General features: G+C 36.1%; 1 protein-coding gene across 13 annotated transcripts in view; it reads left to right on the top strand.

Moving 5' to 3' along the window:
- Positions 1-23,399, top strand: part of EMSY (EMSY transcriptional repressor, BRCA2 interacting) — a 90,892-nt gene that overhangs the window by 28,112 nt on the left and 39,381 nt on the right. For all 13 annotated transcript variants that reach the window (XM_030331513.1, XM_030331518.1, XM_030331506.1 and 10 more), the window contains 2 exons: positions 440-716; positions 13,387-13,641. In XM_030331513.1, coding sequence (XP_030187373.1) covers positions 440-716; positions 13,387-13,641 — 532 coding nt within the window. The remainder of the gene's footprint in view (positions 1-439; positions 717-13,386; positions 13,642-23,399) is intronic.

Genomic DNA, 23,399 nt, shown 5'->3' with positions numbered 1-23,399 from the left:
TGTTAGAATTTAGCTTCATGAAAGTATGAGCTTTGTCTGTTTTGTTCATTCCACTATCCCCAGCATCTAGAACCATGCCTGGCACATAGTAGATGCTCAACAAATATTTATAAAGGAATGATTATCCAAATTACTTTCTAGAAAGATTGTGCCCATTATACTCCCTAAGTAGTATATTGAAATGCTTATTTCACCATATCTTTACAGCATTGAATGTTGTTTTTAAAAATATTTCATTGGTAAAATTGTTTTTTCTTTTAAATACATTTTGATGATTACTAGTAAAGAAAAGCTTTCATGTATTTTTAGCTGTAGATTTCTCTTTGATGAATTGTTTCTTCGTATTTCATAAGCTATTTTTGAATTATGTGTAACTATGGGCCTAGATACATTAGCAGTATAGTAGGTTCATGAAAATAACTTATTTTTCCTTCCTTAGGTTATTATAGTGACCACATCACCAAGTTCAACCTTCGTGCCCAACATTCTCTCCAAATCCCATAACTATGCAGCAGTCACTAAGCTTGTACCGACATCAGTCATTGCTTCCACAACCCAGAAGCCACCAGTGGTTATAACTGCTTCACAGTCCTCCCTGGTCAGTAGTAGCAGCAGTGGCAGCAGCAGTTCTACACCATCACCTATTCCTAGTACAGTTGCAGTAACAGCTGTGGTTTCTTCCACGCCATCAGTGGTCATGTCAACAGTAGCACAAGGTGAGTGGTGATCCACCATGTAATTCTGTCCCTGTGGTATATATGGGAATTTTGAAGAAAACCATGTGAGTGTATTTTTCTGCTTTGGGTATGAAGGTCCCTGCTTTTATATCAGAAATTTACCACTCCTCTTCCCTTAGTTTGAGAATGTCTAGATAGTTGCTTACTATTTTCTTTTAGTAACATGCTTACTCCAAGATATTTTTATTCACATGCATAGTACCTAGTCACCTAGGCAATTAACATTTACAAAATGTAGGTTAACTCTGTCACAACAGATTTCAAAGGCATAATAAGCAAATATCTTGAATAGAATGAAGGTTTTATTTGTTACTTATTTTAAAAGAGTTTTGTTATTTTTTGAGTAATGTCTACAACCAACGTGGGGCTTAGACTTAGAACCCTGAGATCAAGAGTCACATGCTGTACTGACTGAGCCAGCCAGGTGCCTCTAATGAAACTTTTAAAAGAAGAACTTGAAATTGCAATATTGACCTTTGAGTACCATAGGGGTTAGAGGCACAGTTATGTACTGTATTACAGCGGAGTAAGCTAGAGAACAGAAAATGTTATTCAGAAAATCATAAGGAAAAGAAAATACATTTATCATATTGTATTTATCGAAAAAAATCTATGTGTATATGGACCCAATGCAGTTCAAACCTCTGTTGTTTAAGTCAACCATATTTTACTCAAGGTTTTTCAGAGGAACATTACGAGTAAGTTACCCAGTGATAAGAAGCAGGAGGAAGAGGATGATTTCAGGGACATGGCATTCACCTTTTCTCCAGTCTCCTAAATTTTTCTCTATTGGTGGATGATGGGAGATATTAAGGGGAACTAAGACTGAACTGAAGGACCATTGCTGCTTAATAATAGCAGAGGAAAGGAAATGTAGAAATCTCAATTCCATGTTAGCCTAAATAAGTTTGGCTCTCTTTCATATCCTTGTATTTCTCCCTATGAAAGGCAAATAGCACACTGTCAGAAATTTTCTTCTTAGTGTTAATGAATCTTAAAGTGGGGATGGGAGAGAAGCATGTACTGTACAGAATTCATACCCATCATCGTAATCTCTCAAGGGGAGCACAGAAGCAATACAGAATGGGACTTAGTATTCATTTTCATTAAGTTTTACTTGAACATTATGTACCTAAGATAGAGTGGGACTTGGAAATATCCTAGTTTATGAACTAGTAGTGAATATAAGCACTAGAATAGGAAAAACACAAGTATTTTTCATAATTGTTTTAGTAATGTTTAGTGTGTTCTGTATAACTGTGTAGGCAAGGAAGAGGCTATACTGTAGATGCGATGCAGTCAGTATTCTTTACAGCCCTAATGCTAGGATATGAAATTATCTGTCATTGTTTCCTGGCTCTAACACCTATTTAATGTCTCCATCAACAATAGGAAAATAGCAGGCTTGAAGTTTTCTTTTGTTACTTTAAGTAATTAAAAAAATTCCAACCTCTCTATTTGCACAGCAGTAAACTATAATATAGCATTATTAAAAATAGAAAGAATTTTTATACAGAAAATTTATTGAAAATGTTGGTTGCACACATGATCCAAATTCATTATTTTAAAATTTGAAGATGAGAGAAGGAAAGGCCACCTGTCTCTGCACCTGGGTGACACCTGTGTCAAAACTGTCATCCAATGATAAACATTTTTCTCTTCCAGTACTCATCACACAGTTTGCTGAAGTTTTATTGTACTGTTAGAAATATTACTGTTCTTCAAAGGAACATGTTATTTTTTTAAATAAAAGGGGTATTTCTCTTGGCTACTAATAAAATGTCTTTAGGCAAAATGAATATTCCATGCTTCTGTTTTTCACTCTGTTTTTTTCAGGTATCCTCTGAAATTCTTGGGAATTTTGGACTTCCTGTTTTCTCTTTTGCTTCTTAGCATCCTGTATCTTTTTGAGCTTCAAGTAGTCATAGGGGAGCTGGACAGGGCTTCTCAGAGATTTCTTGGAAATTCACTGAAATTCAATAGATAATGAGAGCTATAAAAGTAAACTATGTGAATGTAGATACTCAAGGATGTAGATAATCATATAGTTACATGATTCTTTTGAGCCTTTGAGATATTTAACTTACTTATTAGTGCTAAAAAGTTGTCATTTTCTTTTAAAAAAGATAAATGTCAGTGGAAGTGGTAACATACAGACTGGAGTTGTCATTCAAACTATAGGGCTTCTGTAGGGCTTCTGTAGCAGCTTCTCTGTGTGTACCTGGGAAACAAGGGCATTCAGTGTCTGCTTCTGTTGGAGACTGGAGACAGGAGACAGGCTGTTTTAGAGTTGATGTATCTGTCTCTGGTTATTCTTGTAGAGGCAGCTGGTGGTGGAGTGGGTAAGAGTTTTAGTAGCAGTAACTTGGCGGGTGATTCCATGTTTATAAGTATAGAGGTGGTTCCAAAGGTAGGGCGTAGGGGGGTTGTGTATGATTGGCTTATGCTCTGGGAAGGAAAAGGAACTCCTTAATATTTATAATATGGGAATTCTGAAAATTCTTCTGATTAGAATGGTTATTTTGAGTTTGTTATCTAGAAGAAAGGAAAATTTAAAACATTTTTTATTATGGAAAATTCCAGTCATATTGAAGTAGAGAGACTAGTAAAATGAACCTGCATGTGCCCATTGCCCAGCTTCAGAGATGGGCAGAATATGGTCAGTCTTGTTTCACCTGAATCCACTGTTTTTCTTCATACACCCTTGACCTGGAGTGTTTGGAAGCAGATCCCAGATATTACATAAATTCAGCTATAAATTCTACTGATGTATCCCTAAAAAAAGATCACAACTCACAGTGCTACTGTCACCTAGAATTTTTAACAGTTATTTCTTTTTTTTTTTTTTTTAATTTTTTTTTTTTTCAACGTTTATTTATTTTTGGGACAGAGAGAGACAGAGCATGAACGGGGGAGGGGCAGAGAGAGAGGGAGCCACAGAATCGGAAACAGGCTCCAGGCTCTGAGCCATCAGCCCAGAGCCCGACGCGGGGCTCGAACTCACGGACCGCGAGATCGTGACCTGGCTGAAGTCGGACGCTTAACCGACTGCGCCACCCAGGCGCCCCAACAGTTATTTCTTGATATAATAAAATATTCAATTCTTCTCCTAATTTTCTTGATTATGTCATAAAAATTTTTTTTTAAGTTCATTTATTCATTTTGAGAGAGACAGACAAAGAAAGACAGAAGACAGACAGCATGAGCAGGGGAGGGGCAGAGAGAAAGGGAGACAGAGAATCCCAAGAAGGCTCTGTACTGTCAGCACAGAGCCCGATACAGGACTCGAACTCATGAACTGTGAGATCATGACCTCAGCCGAAATCAAGAGTTGGATGCTTAACCAACTGAGCCACCCAAGCGCTCCCCCCCCCCAAATTTTAATTGAGATCCAAACAGGGTCCACATATTGATTGATATGGTTATGTCTTTTTTTTTTTTTTTTTTTTAAATTTTTTCAACGTTTTTATTTATTTTTGGGACAGAGAGAGACAGAGCATGAACGGGGGAGGGGCAGAGAGAGAGGGAGACACAGAATCGGAAACAGGCTCCAGGCTCTGAGCCATCCGCCCAGAGCCTGATGCGGGGCTCGAACTCACGGACCGCGAGATCGTGACCTGGCTGAAGTCGGACGCTTAACCGACTGCGCCACCCAGGCGCCCCTGGTTATGTCTTTTTTAACTTAATAAGTCTCTTTTTTTTTTTCCTTTGCAATTCATTTGTTGAAGAAATCGGTCATTTTTCCTGAGAGTTTCCCATAGTCTGGGTTTTGCTGATGTTTATCCCCATGATATGGTTCAAAAAGTTTTCCTGTTCCATGTATTTCTATAAAACTAGTAGTTAATCCAGAAGCTTGATCAGATTTAAGTCTGATTGTTTTTGGAGATGGGGGATTAAACATTTTATAAGTGGTATCGTGTACTTCCTGTTGTATCCCTTTAGGAGGCACGTAATGTCTGATTTCTTTCTTTAACAATACTAACATTGATCAGTAGGTATAAGTATTACCAACTGTTTATTAAAACAGCTATTGATAGTCTTTGCCTCAGTCATTATTTTATTGGTATTTGCAAAATGTATTTTATCTTTATTTTCTTCATTTATTAGGTGGAATTCTTAAAGAAGAACTTTGCCTTATTACCATTGGTTACTCTGAGTATAGTTCATATAGGAAAAGCAGGATAAATGCCTGAGTATTTCCTTCTATCTTTTGTTTTCAGATGAGTAGGTTCAGTGATCAGTGAAATTTTTTTTCTCCATGTTAAGATTTTTCATGTCTATTAATCTATTACAGATATTCTTTTTTTTAATACTTATTTATTTTTGAGAGAGAGTGAGCATGAGCAAGGGAGGGGCAGAGAGAGAGGGAGACAGAGAATCCAAAGCAAGCTTCTTACTGTCAGCACAAAGCCCAACATGGGGCTCAAACCCACGAACCACAAGATCATGACCTTACTGAAGTCAGATGCTCTACCGACTGAGCCACTCAGGCACCTCAGTTGCAGATATTAAATTTTGGTGCTCAAATTTTCCCATCATTACAGTGGGAATTTCTTCAAGTTCGTTCCTAAATTCTTTTGACGCAACCACAGTAGTCCTTAATAGCCCTTATTTTGTGATATGACAAGATGTTCTGGGTTCATCTTCTACATTTTCTGCCCCAGATTTGGAATTACACATTTTTTAAGGAGCCCTCGTTTCTTAGTGAGAAATGGTGTTTAGATACCATAGTCTGGGCACCATGGGGATGATCATTGCTACTGGATTGGTCATTATTTCTAAATCTTTTCTGTGGACAGAACTAGAGTCCTTTTTTTAAGGAGGAAATACATCATCAGTTTATACTGATTATCAATTCCAATTTAGAATTAAGGATTTTTAACTTCTTTGTTTTTGTTTGTATAATTGTATCTTTTTTCTCCTTTTACTGAAAATCCTGGTTTCTGACAGTAAAGTTATATATTTGATTTATCCTGTAATATATAATAGTTTCAGAATAACAAAATCAGTATGACTAACAATACAATCATTGAACAGAATTTAAGATTATTATGGTTCTTTTGGTTCTTAGGATATCCTCACTAAGGATATATAGTCAAATTAGTGTATTTTAAAGTCACTTGAAATGACCTTTTTCCTTATACTTAACCTCTAATTTAATATATGGTTAGGTTAATTTGTTTCATTTTGTTTTGTTTTTACTGATTGCAATTTAAAATATTTTTCCGTAATTTATAATTGCATAGAAGTTTATGTTCCAGAGTCAAATCCACAAAACAAGGTGTGTTTTTAGAAATCTGTCTGTTATTTATGGTTCTTACACCCTGTTTTGTCCTTCCCTGATTGGTAACCTTTTTTTCCTTTAGTTAGTTTCTTATTTGTCCTTCCATTTTTTAAATATGTAAGCAAATTTGTATATATCATATTCCCTCTTTGTTTGATAAAAGGTAACATATATATAGACACCTGGACACTTTAGTGTTGGGAGAGAGAATTTTTATTTGGTAGTTATAAGTCTGGTGCTGGTAATACCAAAAAAGGTGGTAGTTAAAATATGCCTTATGTGTATAGAATGAAGTAGTTTATTTTAGATGACTGCTTCATATTTGATTCCTCCCCTTTTTTCTCCTGTAGATTGCATAGCTTTTTTTTTTGTTATCTCTTAAATCTATATGATTTATATCTCTTAAATCTTGTTCCTCTTAAGGCAAAGTAGGCTATTGTTTATTACACAGGTTGATTACTGTGACCTTTCTACCTTTTATTCTACCTATTTTTCAGTTAAATCCTATTGCCATTGTCTTTTCTCATATTTTGGTGAGAGAAATTTTCTTTCGTCTCATTCTTCTCCTCATATTCTTTTGTGGACTTCATGAATTATTTACCCAATACTGTGTCTGTCTTCCACTGACCTTTTATTTTCTGTCCTTGACCCCACTTTAACCTAAATAACATATTGTTTTCAATTGTATCCACTAAATACTGCTCTTCTCTTCACTGTATTTATTTTCTTTAGACTCATCCTGAATGCAGATCCTGTTTTCCATTTCTGTTTCATGAAACCCTTTCCTTAGGAAATCCCTCAACCCCGTCAATTCAAATGTGGTCCTCGTGTATCATTTAAATTTTTTAAATCCTAAAAGTATTAATGGATTAAATGATTCTAGTGAACAAAAGTCCATCAGTAATCCTACCACTCTATCACAATAGCACTTTCCATTTTATGTATTTATTAATGCCTTTTTACCTATTTGAATAATATTTTTTATTTATTTGGAATAAAAAACCTGTTTTCCATTTGGAATCATACATTTTTCCATATAACATTCTTCTATTTTTCTAAACTATCCTAAGTTTTTCAATACTATTTAATATTTCTATTACTATTACAGTTTATTAAATTATTCTTTTAATGTTGGATGTTTGGTGTATTTCCAGATTTTGATGTTAGAGATCTACCTGTAGCCTTTTTTTACCTATACACCTTTGTGAATTTAATTGAACCCTCTCTTTGATCAGAACCAGCTTTCAGGAGCAGGATTACCAAATCAGAAGGTTGCAGTTGTTTTTTTTTTTATAGAGGTTGCTAAGTGTTATATTTTAGCTCCCTGAACTATATCCTCTTGGAATAGTTCACTAGTATGTGTCCACTATTAAGTTTTTGTTCCTCCTGTTTATAAAAAATGGGGGGCGAGGGGCGCCTGGGTGGCGCAGTCGGTTAAGCGTCCGACTTCAGCTCAGGTCACGATCTTGCGGTCCGTGAGTTCGAGCCCCGCGTCAGGCTCCGGGCTGATGGCTCAGAGCCTGGAGCCTGCTTCCGATTCTGTGTCTCCTTCTCTCTCTGCCCCTCCCCCCTTCATGCTCTGTCTCTCTCTGTCTCAAAAATAAATAAACGTTAAAAAAAATTTTTTTTTTAAAAATGGGGGCGAGGGAGTATAACTTCTAAGATTAAACAAATTTTTGAATGGAATAATATTTAACTAGCCAGTTGTTTAATACCTTTTTTCCCCCTTTAATCTCTGTAAGACAAAACACAGGTAATATTCCTACAGTTATGTATCTTCTTTCCCCTTCACTTGTATGACTTTGGTATTTTGATGTGTTTTGGGCTTCACTTTCTTTGGGGCTCATGTTAAGACTCTTAAGTATTTCATGTTCATTCAGAATTACCAGTGTGGCCTGAACTATATTTAATTCCTCCAAATGTGGACTGTTATGTCAGTGGTATTCACAGCAGTCTATATTCTTTCGCATTCAGATGTTTAATAAATTTTACAGAGCCCTGGATTATTAATATATAAGTTGAATTACAAAATTCGATAAGTAATTAAATTACTTTACATAAATCTGACTGAGTGGTTTTTAAAAGAAGAAAATTTATTATCTCATAAAAGTAAAAGTCCAGAGGCAGAGAAATTCCAGTTAGGTTATATCAAGAAATTTCTTTTCACCTTTCTTCTCTTCTTTCCTTGGTGTATCAGCTTTTTTCTCAGGTAGCTCATATCGTGGTTGCAGCATGAGTGCAGCAATTCCATGTACCACATGCATATACAAAAACCAGCAAAGGAATAAGAGACAGTCCCCTTTTGTGAGTCTCTCTTAGGAAAGAGAAAACCTTTCCCAGAAGATTCCCTTCATGTCTTTTTGGCCACAACTGTCATACACCTAGCCTAAAGTAATCCCTGGTGAGAGGAATGGGGCCATCATGACTGACTTATTAGATCAATTAGAAATTGCCCTTTAGAGCTGGCGTGGGGCCAGCCTTCCATAAAAATACATTCCAGTGCCCAGGAAGGTAGATCCTTTTGAGAGGAGAAATAGGTTTTTGTTAGAAAAGAGGAAGGAGGAGGAAAAAAAATTAATCAGACAACCAAGCATGTATATTGCATTAGATTATTTAATAAATGATTTTAGAACAATTAGTTTTTCACTTGGTCTTATGTTACACGCATCAATAAGATAAAATTGGTTCATAGAATTGTTCAAATAATCTTTTATCTTTTTTTTTTTTTTTTTTTTGGTCTGCTTATAATATCACTTACTGAGAGAGGAGTGTAAGTATCTCCAGCTATAATTGTGGCCTTGTGCATTTCTCTTTTTAACACTGTCATTTTTTATTTTTTGTATTTTGAGCTGCTATTAGGTAGATGCATGCACATTTAGGATTGTTGTTCTTTTTTTTTTTTAATGTTTATTTAAAGAAACATTTGAGAGAGAGTGAACAGGGTAGGGGCAGAGAGAGAAGGGGACAGAGGATCTGAAGCAGGCTCTGCACTGACAGCAGCGAGCCCAAAGTGGAGCCTGAACTCACAAACTGTGAGATCATGACCTGAGCCAAAGCCAGCTGCTCAACTGACAGAGCCACCCAGGCGCCCCAGGATTGTTGTCTTTCTTAAAAAAAAATTTTATTATTGAAGTGTAGTTGACTTTGGTATCTTGATGAAATGACCTTCTTTTTATTATAAAGCGTTGCTCTTTTTCTCTGGTAATACCTCTTGTTTTGATGTCTACCTTTTCTGTAGCCACTCCAGGTTTCTTATAATTAGTGTTTGCACAATATATCTTTTTTCATCCTTTTACTTTTAACCCATCCGCCCTTTGCATTTAAAATGCATCTCTTGGAGTGCCTGGGTTGGCTCAGCTGGTTAAGTGTCCTACTCTTGATTTCAGTTCAGGCTGTGATCTCACACTTGGTGGGATCCAGCCCTGCATCGGGCTCTGCTGACAGTGTGGAGCTTGCTTGGAATTCTCTCCCTCTCTCTCTCTGCTCCTGTCCTGCTCACACACACTTTCTTGTGCACGCGCGCGCTCTCTCTCTCTCTCTCTCTCAAAATTAAACATATAAAAAATAAATAAAATGCATCTCATGAACATTGTATAGTTGTCTTTTTTTTTAATCCAATTTGGCCATCTCTGCCTTTTAATTGAATTATTTAGTCCATTTACATTTAATGTAATTATCAATATGATTGAGTTCAAGTCTACTATCTTGGTAATTGTTTTTTATTCATCCTCTGTTCTTTGTTTCCTTTTCCCTTTTTTCTCATCTTTTAGATTTATTGATTTTTTTTTTTAAAAAGGATACCATTTTATGTCCTCTGTTGGCTTCTTAAATATACATGTGTGTATATTTACTTTTTTTAATATATACTTTTTAAGTAGTTTCTCTAGAGTTGGGTCTCAACCTCCACCTATGGACATTTTGGACCAGATAATTCTTTGCTATGAAAGGCTGACCTGTACATTAGAGGATGTTTAACAGCATTTCTGACCTCTGCTTACTAGATACTAAGCACACCCCCTGTCATGACCGTGAAAAGTGTCTTTAGTAATTGCCAGCTTTGGGGGTAGGAGGGGGCAGGCTGCCCTTAGTTGAGAACTGAGCTCTAGAACTTACAATATGGATTTTTAATTTATAACAGCCTGTCTTCAGGTAATATACCACTTCCTATATTGTATTAGAATCTTAGAATAGTATACTTTTTTTCTCTTTCATACTGTGCTATGGTTGTCCTACATTTAAATTCTATATGTTATAAGCCCCAGATTGCATTGTTGACTATTTTTGCTTTAAACAATTTTCTTTTAAAGAAATTACATACAAGGAGTAAAAAGTCTTTTATATTTAGCAAGCGCATCTTGTACTTTTCCTACTCTAGCCCTGGGTGAGCCATTTTTCCAAGGAACCGTGATTCCTTTTCATGGAAAGTGATAATTAGAAGCTAAAATCTCGGTGCTAGATATGCTACTACTATGTTGTGTGTGTGTGCAAGTATGGGCATGCGTGTATGTGTACACGTGCAAAAGCACCTGTGTGTACATTTATATTCACACTCACATGTTTACATCTATATTTATTTCTATATATGGAAAACTATGGGTTCATATTGCTATGTCTAATTTTAATTAAACAACTGTAGTTTTCTCCATTCCCTTCTTTGATAGTAAAAAACCTAATTTCTATTATCTTTCATATATGTACTTATTTTGTCAGTTTCCCAGTATGCAGCCAGTCTGTCATTGCTGTTACTGCCCCCACCTCTATGCTTTTGCATATGCCTTCCTATCTTCACTCAGGCTCTGACATTCTGCAAAGTCCTGCATCACCACACCTGTTTCTGACACCCTGCCCATGTCACCCTTTTGCATGGATGCCACTCTCACCCTACTCAACTGACACCTAAGGCAGGCTGACACCTATGGCAGGCTGCCCTCCCATCCAGAAGACCTTTTCACTTAGTTTGGGTTCTGACCTTACCTTAGCCACCCCTTCCTGTGGACATTCTGCTCAAGCTTTGAGACTATTAGGTGGCTCACACTCATGGAACCCCTCTGTATCTTACTTGGGCTCTAAAGCTATATGCATGGTATCCCCTGAGTTTCTCCAGCATTGACACCCTCCTCATCTTATTGACTTCCATGCTAGTCCAGTTTCTGCAATGGGCTCTGACATTTCATGCTAAGCCACTCTTCTGCTTAGCTGTGTTGTACCAGCTGATGGCTTTAGCACTGAATTGTTTGGGAAGCAAGGACAAAATGAAGAGAATTTTCTACTTGTTAAAACAAAAATAGCATTTATTACAGTTTGTAATGGTAAATCTGTATAATCATTTGATTATCTTCTCTTGTAACCTTTCTGAAGGTAGGGACTGTTTCATGGATACAATTTAGTTTCCCGAAGATCTACCATAAGGTGTATGCTCAGTAAGTTTTTACTGAATGAACACATACTCAGAGAGTTTAAGTACTTTAATCAGATCATACAGCTGTTAATGTGTTTGTGAGTTGAAGGTACAATGTGAACATAATTCTCTGATTCTAAAGTTATCCTGACTACTTTTATACCAGATACTTTTACCATAAAAAACTATATGGAGAACATAGGGAGTTTCTCATGTGCACAATTTACCACAGTTAATACAAGAGTTCATTATAAATTCAATATAAAGGTTAGAGCTTTTAAAAATAGTTATCTATCACTCGTATAAAACATTATGCTCCTTGAATCATAAAACGTTGGTGCTGAATGGGGCTCCAGAGATAATCTAGTTCAGCACAACTAAGCAGTATAACACACATATGTCACCAAAATATTAGTATTTGGGGATGGATAGGGTTGAGTGAGGTGGGAGAATGTGTAAGTAATGTAGTTAAGCCCTCCAGGGGATTCTAATTACACCTTTTGCCTGTCAGTCCTCAATCTGTGATTTTACCTGATATGCACAGCAACAGTCTCCTGCTTGGAGACTTGTAGGGCAATTCAACAAATGGGGGAAGCTGAGGTCCTAGGAGTCAGAATCACTTTTCAAGGTATCTTTTCTGTCTTTATCATTCTCCACAAGCATTTTACATAAGAATGTGGTATTTAAAATTTTTTCTGTAATACAAAGTAATTGTCATGTTGGGGGTGTGAAAGAAGAAGGTGTGAAATAGCCTAAGAATTTGATAATTCGGCTATTTATGAGTTTCATTTCATTCCAGCAGTGCTCAAAAAGTTGATATGATGAGTTATATTCCAGGGCATTAGGAAAATTAATTCATTTACAGATAAAAGTCCTGTTGAGTTGTTGAAGAATTATAAGAAAATTACTGATTACTGGTACTCCTTACCTATGCATACTGCTAATATTAGCATTATACTAAGAAGCAATGTCTTACTACCTTATATCAATCAGAATTTTGTTGCTGTGTTAAGAAATCTACCCCTGAAATCATTGTTGTGCTATACGCTAACTTGGATGTAAATTAAAAAAAAAATAAAATAAAATAAATAAATAAATAAATAAATAAATAAATGTGGAAAAAAAAGAATTTTTTTTCTGTGGATGTATTGAGTATGCCCACTTGTAATTTTCACAGATTATTTAATGACAGAGTTCTCAAGAAATGACTTTAATTTATAGATTATCAGAAATGAGACCTAGAAAAACTACTTTGTCATGCTGAAAAGTTCAAAAGATGAATGTTTCAGTGTGAGATATTTTCTCATGTCTTGTTTAAATTGACTTACCAGAACTTGAAAAGTAATATTTAAAAAAATGTATTACAAATAAAATTCAAAACTTAGTTTGACTATTCTTTTATTATTCACATTAAGAACCTGTATTTTCTAACAGAAAATTTCCTGAGAGACATGTGTGAATATCCTTCCTGATTCTGTGTTTCTTTCATTCTAACTGTCCACCAAGGGAAATCAGTTTTTTTGAGTGTGAGAGCAATCATGCCTCCCTTGCAAGGTTTGAGGACTGTACAGCGAATATATAAAATACCATATGTTATATATGACATTTAATAGGTGCTTAATAAGTCATTGCTTTTATCGATTTACCTAGTATAAGAAGTATCTTAGTGGCGCCTGGGTGGCTCGGTCGGTTGAGGGTCCGACTTCAGCTCAGGTCATGATCTCACAGTTCGTGAGTTCGAGCCCCGCGTCGGGCTCTGTGCTGACAGCTCAGAGCCTGGAGCCTGCTTCAGCTTCTGTGTCTCCTCTTCTCTGTCCGTCCCCCTTGCCCATGTTCTGTCTCTCTCTCAAAAATAAATAAACGTTAAAAAAAATTTTTTTTAAATGTATTAAAAAAAATTTTTAAAAGAAGTATCTTTAAGTATGCTTTACTGTTAAATAAGTTCTTTTCCCCTTACTCTTCTACAGGCGTATCTACATCAGCGATCAAAATGGCATCGACCAGACTTCCTTCCCCCAAAAGTTTAGTGGGTGCCCCAACTCAGATTCTTGCACAGTTTCCTAAACAGCATCAACAGTCTCCTAAGCAGCAGTTACATCAAGTGCAGCAACAGACCCAGCAGCAGGTGGCCCAGCCTGCTCCAGTATCTCATCAGCAACAGCCTCAGCAGTCTCCTTTGCCACCTGGTATCAAGCCTACCATTCAAATCAAACAGGAGTCAGGTAACTGGAAAATGTTTACAATATGTAATTCTTCCCCAATCGCTACTTCTCTGAAGACTGCTCGTTTACATGGATATAGTTTCCTCAAGCCCCAGAATTTTAATTCTAAAATATATTTTGAGAGCCTCCTGTTGGAAATACATATGTAGAAAGAACTGGAGCTTGGGAATAGAAATGAGAAAAAAAAGCAGTTTGCTCAGCCGTAGCAGTTATTTCCCCTGGACTCTCCAGGGAGATAAAGAAGCTGAGGAAACAACCCAGTTTTTAGAATTATACTCTGGATGCATTGGGATTATAGAAAGTAGGCAGTTGAAAAATTAGTCTGGAGAGTTCTGTGTTAGAATGCCATTTTATGAATTTGGCTTAAAATTGTACAAGCAGAGGTGCTGAGATTGTAGGACATTGTGTACAGAGAAGAAGTTTGTGGTTTGTGGAATAACGGTTTAGCAGTTTACTGAAAGCATCTCCAGGGCAGTGGGAACTCAGAAGTAAGAATCAATTATTTGAAGTTATTGAATCATAAAAGTATTGAATAAAAAGGCAGGTAGGGTGGAGGCTCAAACACAGGGAAATTAAAAAGACTGTTAATAGGTACATCTTTAAGAAATGAAAGTGGATGGTTTTTTTTCCTCTAATGAATCTGGACTTTATTTGGTAGTAGAAGAAGCATTTGGAAGATGCCAACATTTTCAGCTTTGTTTTGGTTTTTGATGGGAATATTTTATTATTAGTTTTTGAGATATAATTGACATACGACATTGTATTACTTATAGATATACAACATAATGATTTATTTATATATTTCAAAGTGATTACAATGAGTTTAGTTAACATCCATTATCAAACATAGTTACGCATTTTTTTCTTGTGATGAGAACTTTTAAGATTTATTCTCTAAGCAACTTTCAAATACAGTACAGTTACTACGGTATAGTTACTGCAGTAACTATAGTATTGTTAACTACAGTCACCATACGGTATGTTACATCCTCAGGATTTATTTACCTTATAACTGGAAGCTTAGACCTTTTGACTACATTTTGGCCAACTTTCCACCCCCTGCCTCTGGCAATCACCAATATTCTTTATATGTATGAATCCATTTTTTTAAAAAGATTCTACATATAAGTAAGATCATGCAGTGTGTGTCTTTCTGTGTCTTATTTCACTTAGCATAATGCCCTCAAAGTCCATCCATGTTGTTGCAAGTGGCGGGATTTCTTTTTTTTTAAGTTTTTATTATTATTTTTAAAGAGGTTTTATGTTTTTTTTTTATTTTAAAGTGTATTTATTTATTCTGAGAGAGAGAGAAAAAGAGATAGCAGGGAGAGGCACAGAGAGAGGGAGAGAGAGAATCCCAAGCAGGTTCCTCACTGTCAGCATAGAGCCCGACAAGGGGCTCAATCTCATGAACAATGATGTCATGACCTGAGCTGAAATCAAGAGTCAGACGCTTAACTGAGCCACCCAGGTGCCCTCTTTAAGTTTTTATTTTAACTCCAGTTAGTTAGCATACAGTGTAATATTAGTTTCAGGTCTACAATATGGTGATTCTACAGTTCCATACATCACCCAGTGTTTATCACAGCAAGTGTACTCTTTAATCTCCAACATCTATTTAACCCATCCACCTACCCTCCCTCTGCTGTGGTAACCATCAGTTTGTTCTCTATAATGAACAGTCTGTTTCTTAGTTTGTCTTTTTCCCTTTATTGATTTATTTCTTAAATTCCACATTTCAGTGAAATCATACAGCATTTATCTTTCTCCGACTAACTTATTTTGTTAAGCATTATATTTTCTAGCTCCATCCATGTTGTAAATGCAAGAGTTCATTCTTCTTTATGGCTGGATAATATTCCTGTGTGTGTGTGTGTGTGTGTGTGTGTGTGTGTGTGTGTGTGTTTGTACACTTCCTTCATCCATTCATGTATCAGTGGACACTTGGGCTGCTTCCACAGTTATGGAAAATAATACTGCAGTAAACATGGGAGGGAGTGCATGTATCCTTTTACAGTTAGGATTTTGTATTCTTTGGTTAAAAACCCCCAATAGTGTGATTACTAGACCCTAGGGTTCTTTTTTTTATTTTCTTCTTTTAATTTTTTAGTTCTTTTTTTAATTTTTTGAGGAACTCGCATACTGTTTTCCACAGTGGCTGCACCAGTTTGCGTTCCTACCAGTAGTGCACAAAAGTTCTTTTTTCCACATCCTCACCAACAGTTGGTGTTTCTTGCGTTTTTAGTTTAGCCATTCTGACAGGCATGAGGTGATATCTCATTGTAGTGAGGAGATATTTCATTTCCCTGATGATAAGTGACGATGAGCATCTTTTCATGTGTCTGTTGGCTGCCTGGATATCTTTGGAGAAGTGTTCATGTCTTCTGCCCATTTTTTAATTGGATTATTTGATTTTTCGGTACTGAGTTTTAGAACTTCTTTATATATTTTGGATATTAACCCTTTATCAGATATGTCATTTGCAAATATCTTCTCTCATTCTGTAGGCCGCCTTTTAGTTTTGTTGTTTCCTTCACTGTGCAGAAGCTTTTTAATTTGATGTAGTCCCCAAGTTTATTTTTGCTTTTGTTTCCGTTGCCTCAGGAGACCTATCTAGAAAAAAGTTGCTACAGCTGATGTCAAAGAAGTTGCTGCCTATGTTCCCTTCTAGGATTTTTATGGTTTCAGTTGTCACATTTAGGTCCTCAATTTGTTTCAATTTATTTTTGTGTATGATTTAAGAATGTGGTCCAGTTTTATTCTTTTGCATGTTCCTGTCCAGTTTTCCCAATACCATTTGTGGAAGAGACTTTTTTCTCATTGGATATTCTTTCCTTCTTTGCCAAAGATTGATTGGCCATATAATTGTGGGTTTATTTTGGAGTTTTCTATTCTGTTCCATTGATCTATGTGTCTCTATTGTGCCAGTACTATACTGTTTTGATAACTACAGTTTTGTAATATAACTTGAGTTATGAATTCATTGTGAAGCCTCTGGCTTTGCTTTTTTTCCTTTTCAAGACTACTTTGGCTATTAGGAATCTTTTGTGGTTCTATACAAATTTTAGGATTGTTCTAGTTCTGTGAAAAATGCTGTTGGTATTTTGATAGGGATTGCATTAAATGTGCAGATTGCTATGAGTAGTAAAGACATTTTAGCAATATTTGTTCTTTCAATCCATGAGCATGGAATGTCTTTCCATTTCTTTGTGTCTTCAGTTTCTTTCATCAGTGTTTTATGTTTTCAGAGTATAGGTCTTTCACCTCTTTGGGTAGGTTTGTTGCTAGTTATCTTACTGTTTTTGGTGAAATTATAAATGAGATTGTTCTGTTAATTTCTTTTTCTGCAGCTTCATTATTGGTATTTAGAAATGCAACAGATTTTTATAAACTGATTTTGTATCCTGTGACTGTACTGAATTTGTTTATCAGTTCTAGCTGTTGTTTTGGTGCAGTTTTTCAGAGGGTCATGTCATCTGCACATAATGAAAGTTTGACTTCTTTCTTACCGATTTAGATACCTTTTATTTCTTTTTGTTGTCTAATTGCTGTGGCTACGACTTCCAGTATTATGTTGAATAAAAGTGGGGAGAGTGGACATCCTTGTCTTGTTCCTGACCTTACAGGGAAAGCTTTCAGTTTTTCCCCACTGAGGATGATGTTCGCTGTGGGTTTTTCACATAATGGCCTTTATTATGCTGAGGGCTTTTATCATGAATGGATGGTGTGCTTTTTCTGCATCTTTGAGATGATTATATGGTTCTTATCCTTTCTCTTATTGATGTGATGTATCACATTGATTTGCGAATGTTGAATTACTCTGGCATCCCAGGGAATAAATCCCACTTGATGGTGGTGAATGACTTTTTTAATGTATTGTTGGATTCAGTTTGCTAGTATTTTATTGAGGATTTTTGCATCCATGTTCATCAGAATTTTTTTTCTGGTGTCTTTGCCTGGTTTTGGTATCAGGGTAATGCTTATCTTATTCCAAAAGTGAATTTGTAATCATCTCTTTGAATAGGAGTGGTGGGAGATACTAAAAAATTTCTGGGGAGCAAGGTATGGTTAATTATACAAAATCTAGTATGGCTAATAAAAGCTGTAAGATATTATATATTATGTTGTTTGGATTCTCTTACTTCATGTAAAAATGCTTTTAATATAAAAGCTTTTCTAGAGTGACTCAAACCTTAGTCTTTTAACCCTATTTTCCCCGTGAGTCTTCAGTTCCTCAGTTGTGGAGTCTTATGCCATGACTGCTTTAAGAAATCTAACCAACATAGTTATAGGAGGAGTGTGTTATTAACAAAATCCCAATAATAGCTCTGGGTTGTTCACTCATAATAGATTTTGATTCAGTCCAGTTTGTTAATTTTTCCTTTTATGGATTATGTTTTTGGTATCAACTCAAAGAACTTTGCCTAGTTCTAGGTTTTAACATTTTTCTATTTTTTTCTCTAAGAGTCACATAGTTTTATTTTTTATATTTAAATCATGATCTATTTTGAGTTAATTTTTGTATAAAGTGTGGGGTTTAGATAAGGTTATTTTTTTGCCTGTGGGTATAATTGCTTTAGCACCCTTTGTTGAAAAGGCTCTCAAAACTCTTGTTTTGCAAAGCGTCTTTGTTAGAAATCAGTTTGGCATATGTGTAGGTTTATTTCTAGGTACTCCATTTGTTCCATTGATCTTTGTGTTTATCTCTTTTACTATAGCTATATAGTAAGCTGTAATGTATATAGAGTGATTTCTTCCACTTTATCTTTCTATTTCAAAATTATTCTAGCTATGCTAGTTTTATTGCCTTTCTATATAAATTTAAGATTAAATGTTCCTGTGTGTACTAAAACCTTACTGGGATTTTCCTAGAAATTCCATTAAACCTGCAGATCAGTTTGGGAAGAATTGAAATTGTGTTGAGTTGTCCAGTTCATGAACAGTGTGTCTCTCCATTTCTTTAGGTCTTCTTTCACTTCTTTCATCAGTGTTTTACAGTACAGTACAAATTTTGTACGTGTTTTGTTTTATACTTAAGTATTTCATCTTCTCAGTGTTGTTTTATTTTCATTTCTCATAGCGAGCATGAATTTGAACAACTGTATGTTTCAACTATTTATATGTTTTTGTGTACAGTCTGTATTCATTCATTCACGCCACTACAGTGGTATTTTTCTCATCAATTTCTGGGAATTTTATTAGGGTAATTAGCAAGACTTTTGTGTGTTTCATGACTTGCAGAGATTTTCTTCCAAGTTTGTCTGTCTGTTGACTTTATTTGTGGGGACTTCTGTGTAGATCTTTTTTGTTTCTATATAGTTGAATTTATCTGTGTAATCTTTACCGCTTCTAGATTTTTAGTCACAGGTCACATTTTTCATATTTAAATATTTTGGAATTTATCCTAGTATGAGGTATTAATAATACAATGTATTGGTAGTTTTGGGAAGTTGGTCTGTAGTTTTATTTTTGCGTTCAGTCTTTATTAGGCTTTAGTTTAATGTTATGTGTGTTTTCAAGAAAGAATGATAATGTTTTCCTTTTTAAAAATACTCTGGAATTTTTAAAAGCAGCTTTATTGAGATATAATTCACATACCATTGAAATAACCCATCCAGAGTAAGGTATTTTAGTATAGTCAAAGATATGTGTGACCATCACTACAGTTGATTTTAGAACAGTTTCATCACTTCGAAAAGAAACTCTGTAACCTTTAGCTATCATTCATTACTCCCTAAGGCAACCTCTCCAGCTCTAAACAACCACTAATCTACTATCTCTAGATTTCTGTATTCTAGATTTTCATATAAATGGTCTCCTATAATATGTGGCCTCGTGTGACTGGTTTCTTTCACTTAACAATGTTTTCAAGATTCACACATGTATTAGTACTTCATTCCTTTTTATGGCCAAATAATATTTCCCGTTTTGTTTATCCATTTGTCCATCGATATACATTTGGATTTTTTCCGCCTGTTGGCTGTTAAGAATAATTCTGTGGAAAACATTCGTGTATAAGTTTTTAGGTATTCAATTCTCTTGTGTATATACCTTGGAGAGGGATTGCCCGGTTGTATGGTAACTCTATGTATAATTGTTTGAGAAGCTACAGACTGTTTCCCAAAATGACTACACCATTTTACATTTCCACCATTAGTGTATGAGGGTTTCAATTTCTCTGCATCCTTTCCAATACTTGTTATTCTCTGACTTTAAGATTCTAGCCCTCTTAATTTGTGTGAAGTGGTATTTCATTGTGGTTTTGATTCGCATTTCTTTGATGACTAATAATGTCAAGCATCTTTTCCTGTGCATATTGGCCCTTTATCCTCCTTGAAGGAAGGAAGGAAGGAAAGAAAGAAAGAAAAAAGAAAGAAAATGGAAGGGAGGGAGGAAAGAAAGAAAGAAAGAAAGAAAGAAAGAAAGAAAGAAAGAAAGAAAGATTTACATCCTTTGCCCACTTTTTTTTTTTTTTTAATGTTTATGTATTTTGAGAGAGAGAGAAAACACGTGTGTGTGCATGTCAGGGATGGGTAAGAGAGAGCGAGAGAAAATTCCAACCAGGCTCCACATTGTCAGCACAGAGCCTGACAGAGGGCTTCATCCCACAAACCTTGAGATCATGACCTAAGCTGAAATCAAGAGTCAGACACTCAACCAGCAGAGCCATCCAGGCGCCCCTCTTTACCCACTTTTAAATTGAGTTATTTGTCTTTTTATCATTGAGTTGTAAAGAGTTTTTTTTCAGTTTATATATATTAGATATTAAACCCTTGTTATATATATGATTTGCAAATATTTCCTGCCATTGTTTTTTGTTGTCTTTTCACATTCTTGATGATTGCCCTATGAAGTACAAGTTCTTTAAGTATTTAAAATTTTTCTTTTTATGTTTTTATTTTTGAGAGAGAGACACACAGTGAGAGCGGGGGAGGGGCAGAGAGAGACGGACACAGAATCTGAAGCAGGCTCCAGGCTCTAAGCTGTCAGCTGTCAGCACAGAGCCCGACGCGGGGCTCAAACTCACAGACTGCGAGATCATAACCTGAGCCAAAGTTGGATGCCCAACCGACTGAGCCACCCAGGCACCCCTTTTTTTAAGTATTTACAAAAAATGTTACAAATAAATGTTTATTTATTTTTGAGAGAGACAGAGCATGAGCGGGAGAGGGTCAGAGAGAGAGGGAGACACAGAATCTGAAGCAGGCTCCAGGCTCTGAGCTGTCAGCACAGAGCGCGACACAGGGTTCCAACTCAGGAGCTGTGAGATCATGACCTGAGCTGAAGTTGGACGCTTAACCAACTGAGCCACTCAGGGGTCCCTGAAGCACGAGTTTTTAGTTTTGGTGAGGTCCACTTTATTTTTAATGTTGTTTGTGCTTTTGGTGTCGTATTTAAGAATCTTTTACCAAACCTTTGATCATAAAGATTTATCTCTGTATCTTTTTCTAAGTGTTTGATAGTTTAACCTCTTAACTTTAGGTCTTTGATCCATTTTGAGTCAATTTTGTTATGATGTAAGCCTCCCATTTTCATTCTTTAGCATATGGCTATCCATTTGTTCCAGTACCATTTGTTGAAAAGACCATTTCCCGCCCCCATTGAATGGTTCTGGCACCCATTTGAAAATCAGTTGACCACTGTGTAGGTTTTTTCTGTACTTTCAATTCTGTTCCATTAATTTGTATGTCTTTGCATATGCCAGTCACACTGTTTTGGTTACTATTGATTTGTAATAAGTTTTGAAACCAGGAAGTGTCATTACTATTATTTTGTTCTATTTTTTAAAGATTATTTTGACTATTTGGGTCCCTTATAATTCCACGTGAATTTTGGAATTCAACTTATCAGTTTCTATAAAGAAGTCCAATGAGATTCTGATAGGGATTGCATTGAATGTATAGGTCAGTTTAAGAGTATTACCATCTTAATGATGTGTTAAATCTTTTGATCCATGGACACGAGATGTTTTCCCATTTATTTAGACCTTCTTTATTTCAACAATGTTGTGTGGTTTCTAGAGTATAAACTTGGCACTTCTTTTGTTAAAATTATTCCTAAGCATTTTTTTTAAGCTATTGTAAATGGAATTGTTAATTTCATTTTTTGGATTGTTCATTGGTAATTTATATAAATGCAACTGATTTTTCTGTTGATTTGATATCCTGCACCTTTGCTGAACTCATTATTTAGTTCTAATAGTTGTAGGTAAATTTCTTAGGATTTGCTATATAAACGATCATGTCATCTACATAGAGATGATTGCTGCTGTTACAGTCTGGATGCCTTGTATTTCTTTTTCTTCTTAATTTCCCTCATTAGAGCCTCTAGTAAAATAGCTTTCAAGAGTGGACATCATTGTTTTGTTTCTTTTTCCTCCTTTTTATAAGGAACTTCCTTTAGAATCTGTTGTAAGGCAACACACTGTTGCTGGCAACAAATTCTCTCCATTTTTGTTTATCTGGTAAAGACTTTATTTTGACTGCATTTCTGAAAGATAGCTTTGCTGATTATTGGATTCTTGTTTGTTTTTTTGTTTAATGTTTATTTTGAGGGAGAGAGAGAAAGTGCACAAGGCAGGGGTGGGGCGGGCATTGAGAGAGAGGGAGAGAGGGAGAGAATCCCAAACAGAATCCATGCTCAGCACAGAGACCAGTGAGGGTCTTGATCTCATGAATCGTGAGATCATGACCTGAGCTGAAATCAAGAGTTAGCCACTCAACCAGCTGAGCCACCCAAGCACTCCTGATTGTGGCTTCTTTGAAGGAATAGTTCCGAGGGTCTACTTTTAGTATTTGTTCTGACCATAGGAGGGTTCCTCTCAGCTTATTTATGTCTCAGTTCTCTCCTGTAAGCTGTCTGGCCTATTATCTAGGTTGTATTTTTATTAAATCCAGAAATCTTCTTCCAGTTGCCTTTCATCACATCCTCCACAGTTCTCGAGAGCTTGAACTTCTCCATGCTCTATTGCAAATGAAATCAGTTCCTTTGGGAAGAGATTACAAACTGTTAATTACCTGTTTCTACCCTCAGATAGCTCTGGAGCTCTGGGGGTAATAAGGTCAATGGCAAGCCTCTCTCTGAATGACACCCCTGCTCTAGAAGCTGAGCACTCAATGAAGGCAAGAGTGGGAGGCTGGGCAGGAGCCTGTTATCCTCTTGGCTTGCTTCTCCTGCTGGTGGAACCACCACCTCACAAGGCAGGGCAATTGTGATCAGGACTCCAGTTTTCTCAGTGGCATTGTGTCCAAGGTATAGCCTTTGTTCCACAAATTGGGGGATTGTCAGAAGAAGGGAACGCCCATCTCTTGACATCACTTGCCTGGGACTTAGCAATATGTACCTGGGGCCAGGATGAGGTAAGCTGAAGTCCTGCTGCTCCTCAGAAGAAAGCCCTCCAACAGGGAGCTTCAGTGAAAGGAAACTTTGTGTTCTGCAGTCAAGGCAAGTCAAGTTCTCTCCTCTGGAGAGGAGTCTTTGCCTCACTCATAGTGGGTAATAAGGAACAGATCTTGGTTTAAAAACCACAGATCTCTCCTTTCTTACTGAATTTTTCTACATGTTGAATAGATGTTTCTTCTTTTGTCCTTGGGACTGTTTCCAGAGCTTTTCATTGGTTATCATTTTACTGGTTCCATTAGGTGAGCAGATTAGCAGAGCTAATCTAGTTTTAGGTGTACAATGTAATGATTTGATATATGTATATATTATAAAATATTATCCCAACAAATTGAGTTAACATCTAATTTTTTTTTTTT

The sequence above is a fragment of the Lynx canadensis genome, chromosome D1, assembly GCF_007474595.2.
Source record: "Lynx canadensis isolate LIC74 chromosome D1, mLynCan4.pri.v2, whole genome shotgun sequence".
Taxonomy (NCBI): domain Eukaryota; kingdom Metazoa; phylum Chordata; class Mammalia; order Carnivora; family Felidae; genus Lynx; species Lynx canadensis.
This window is presented reverse-complemented; position numbering and strand designations above follow the sequence as displayed.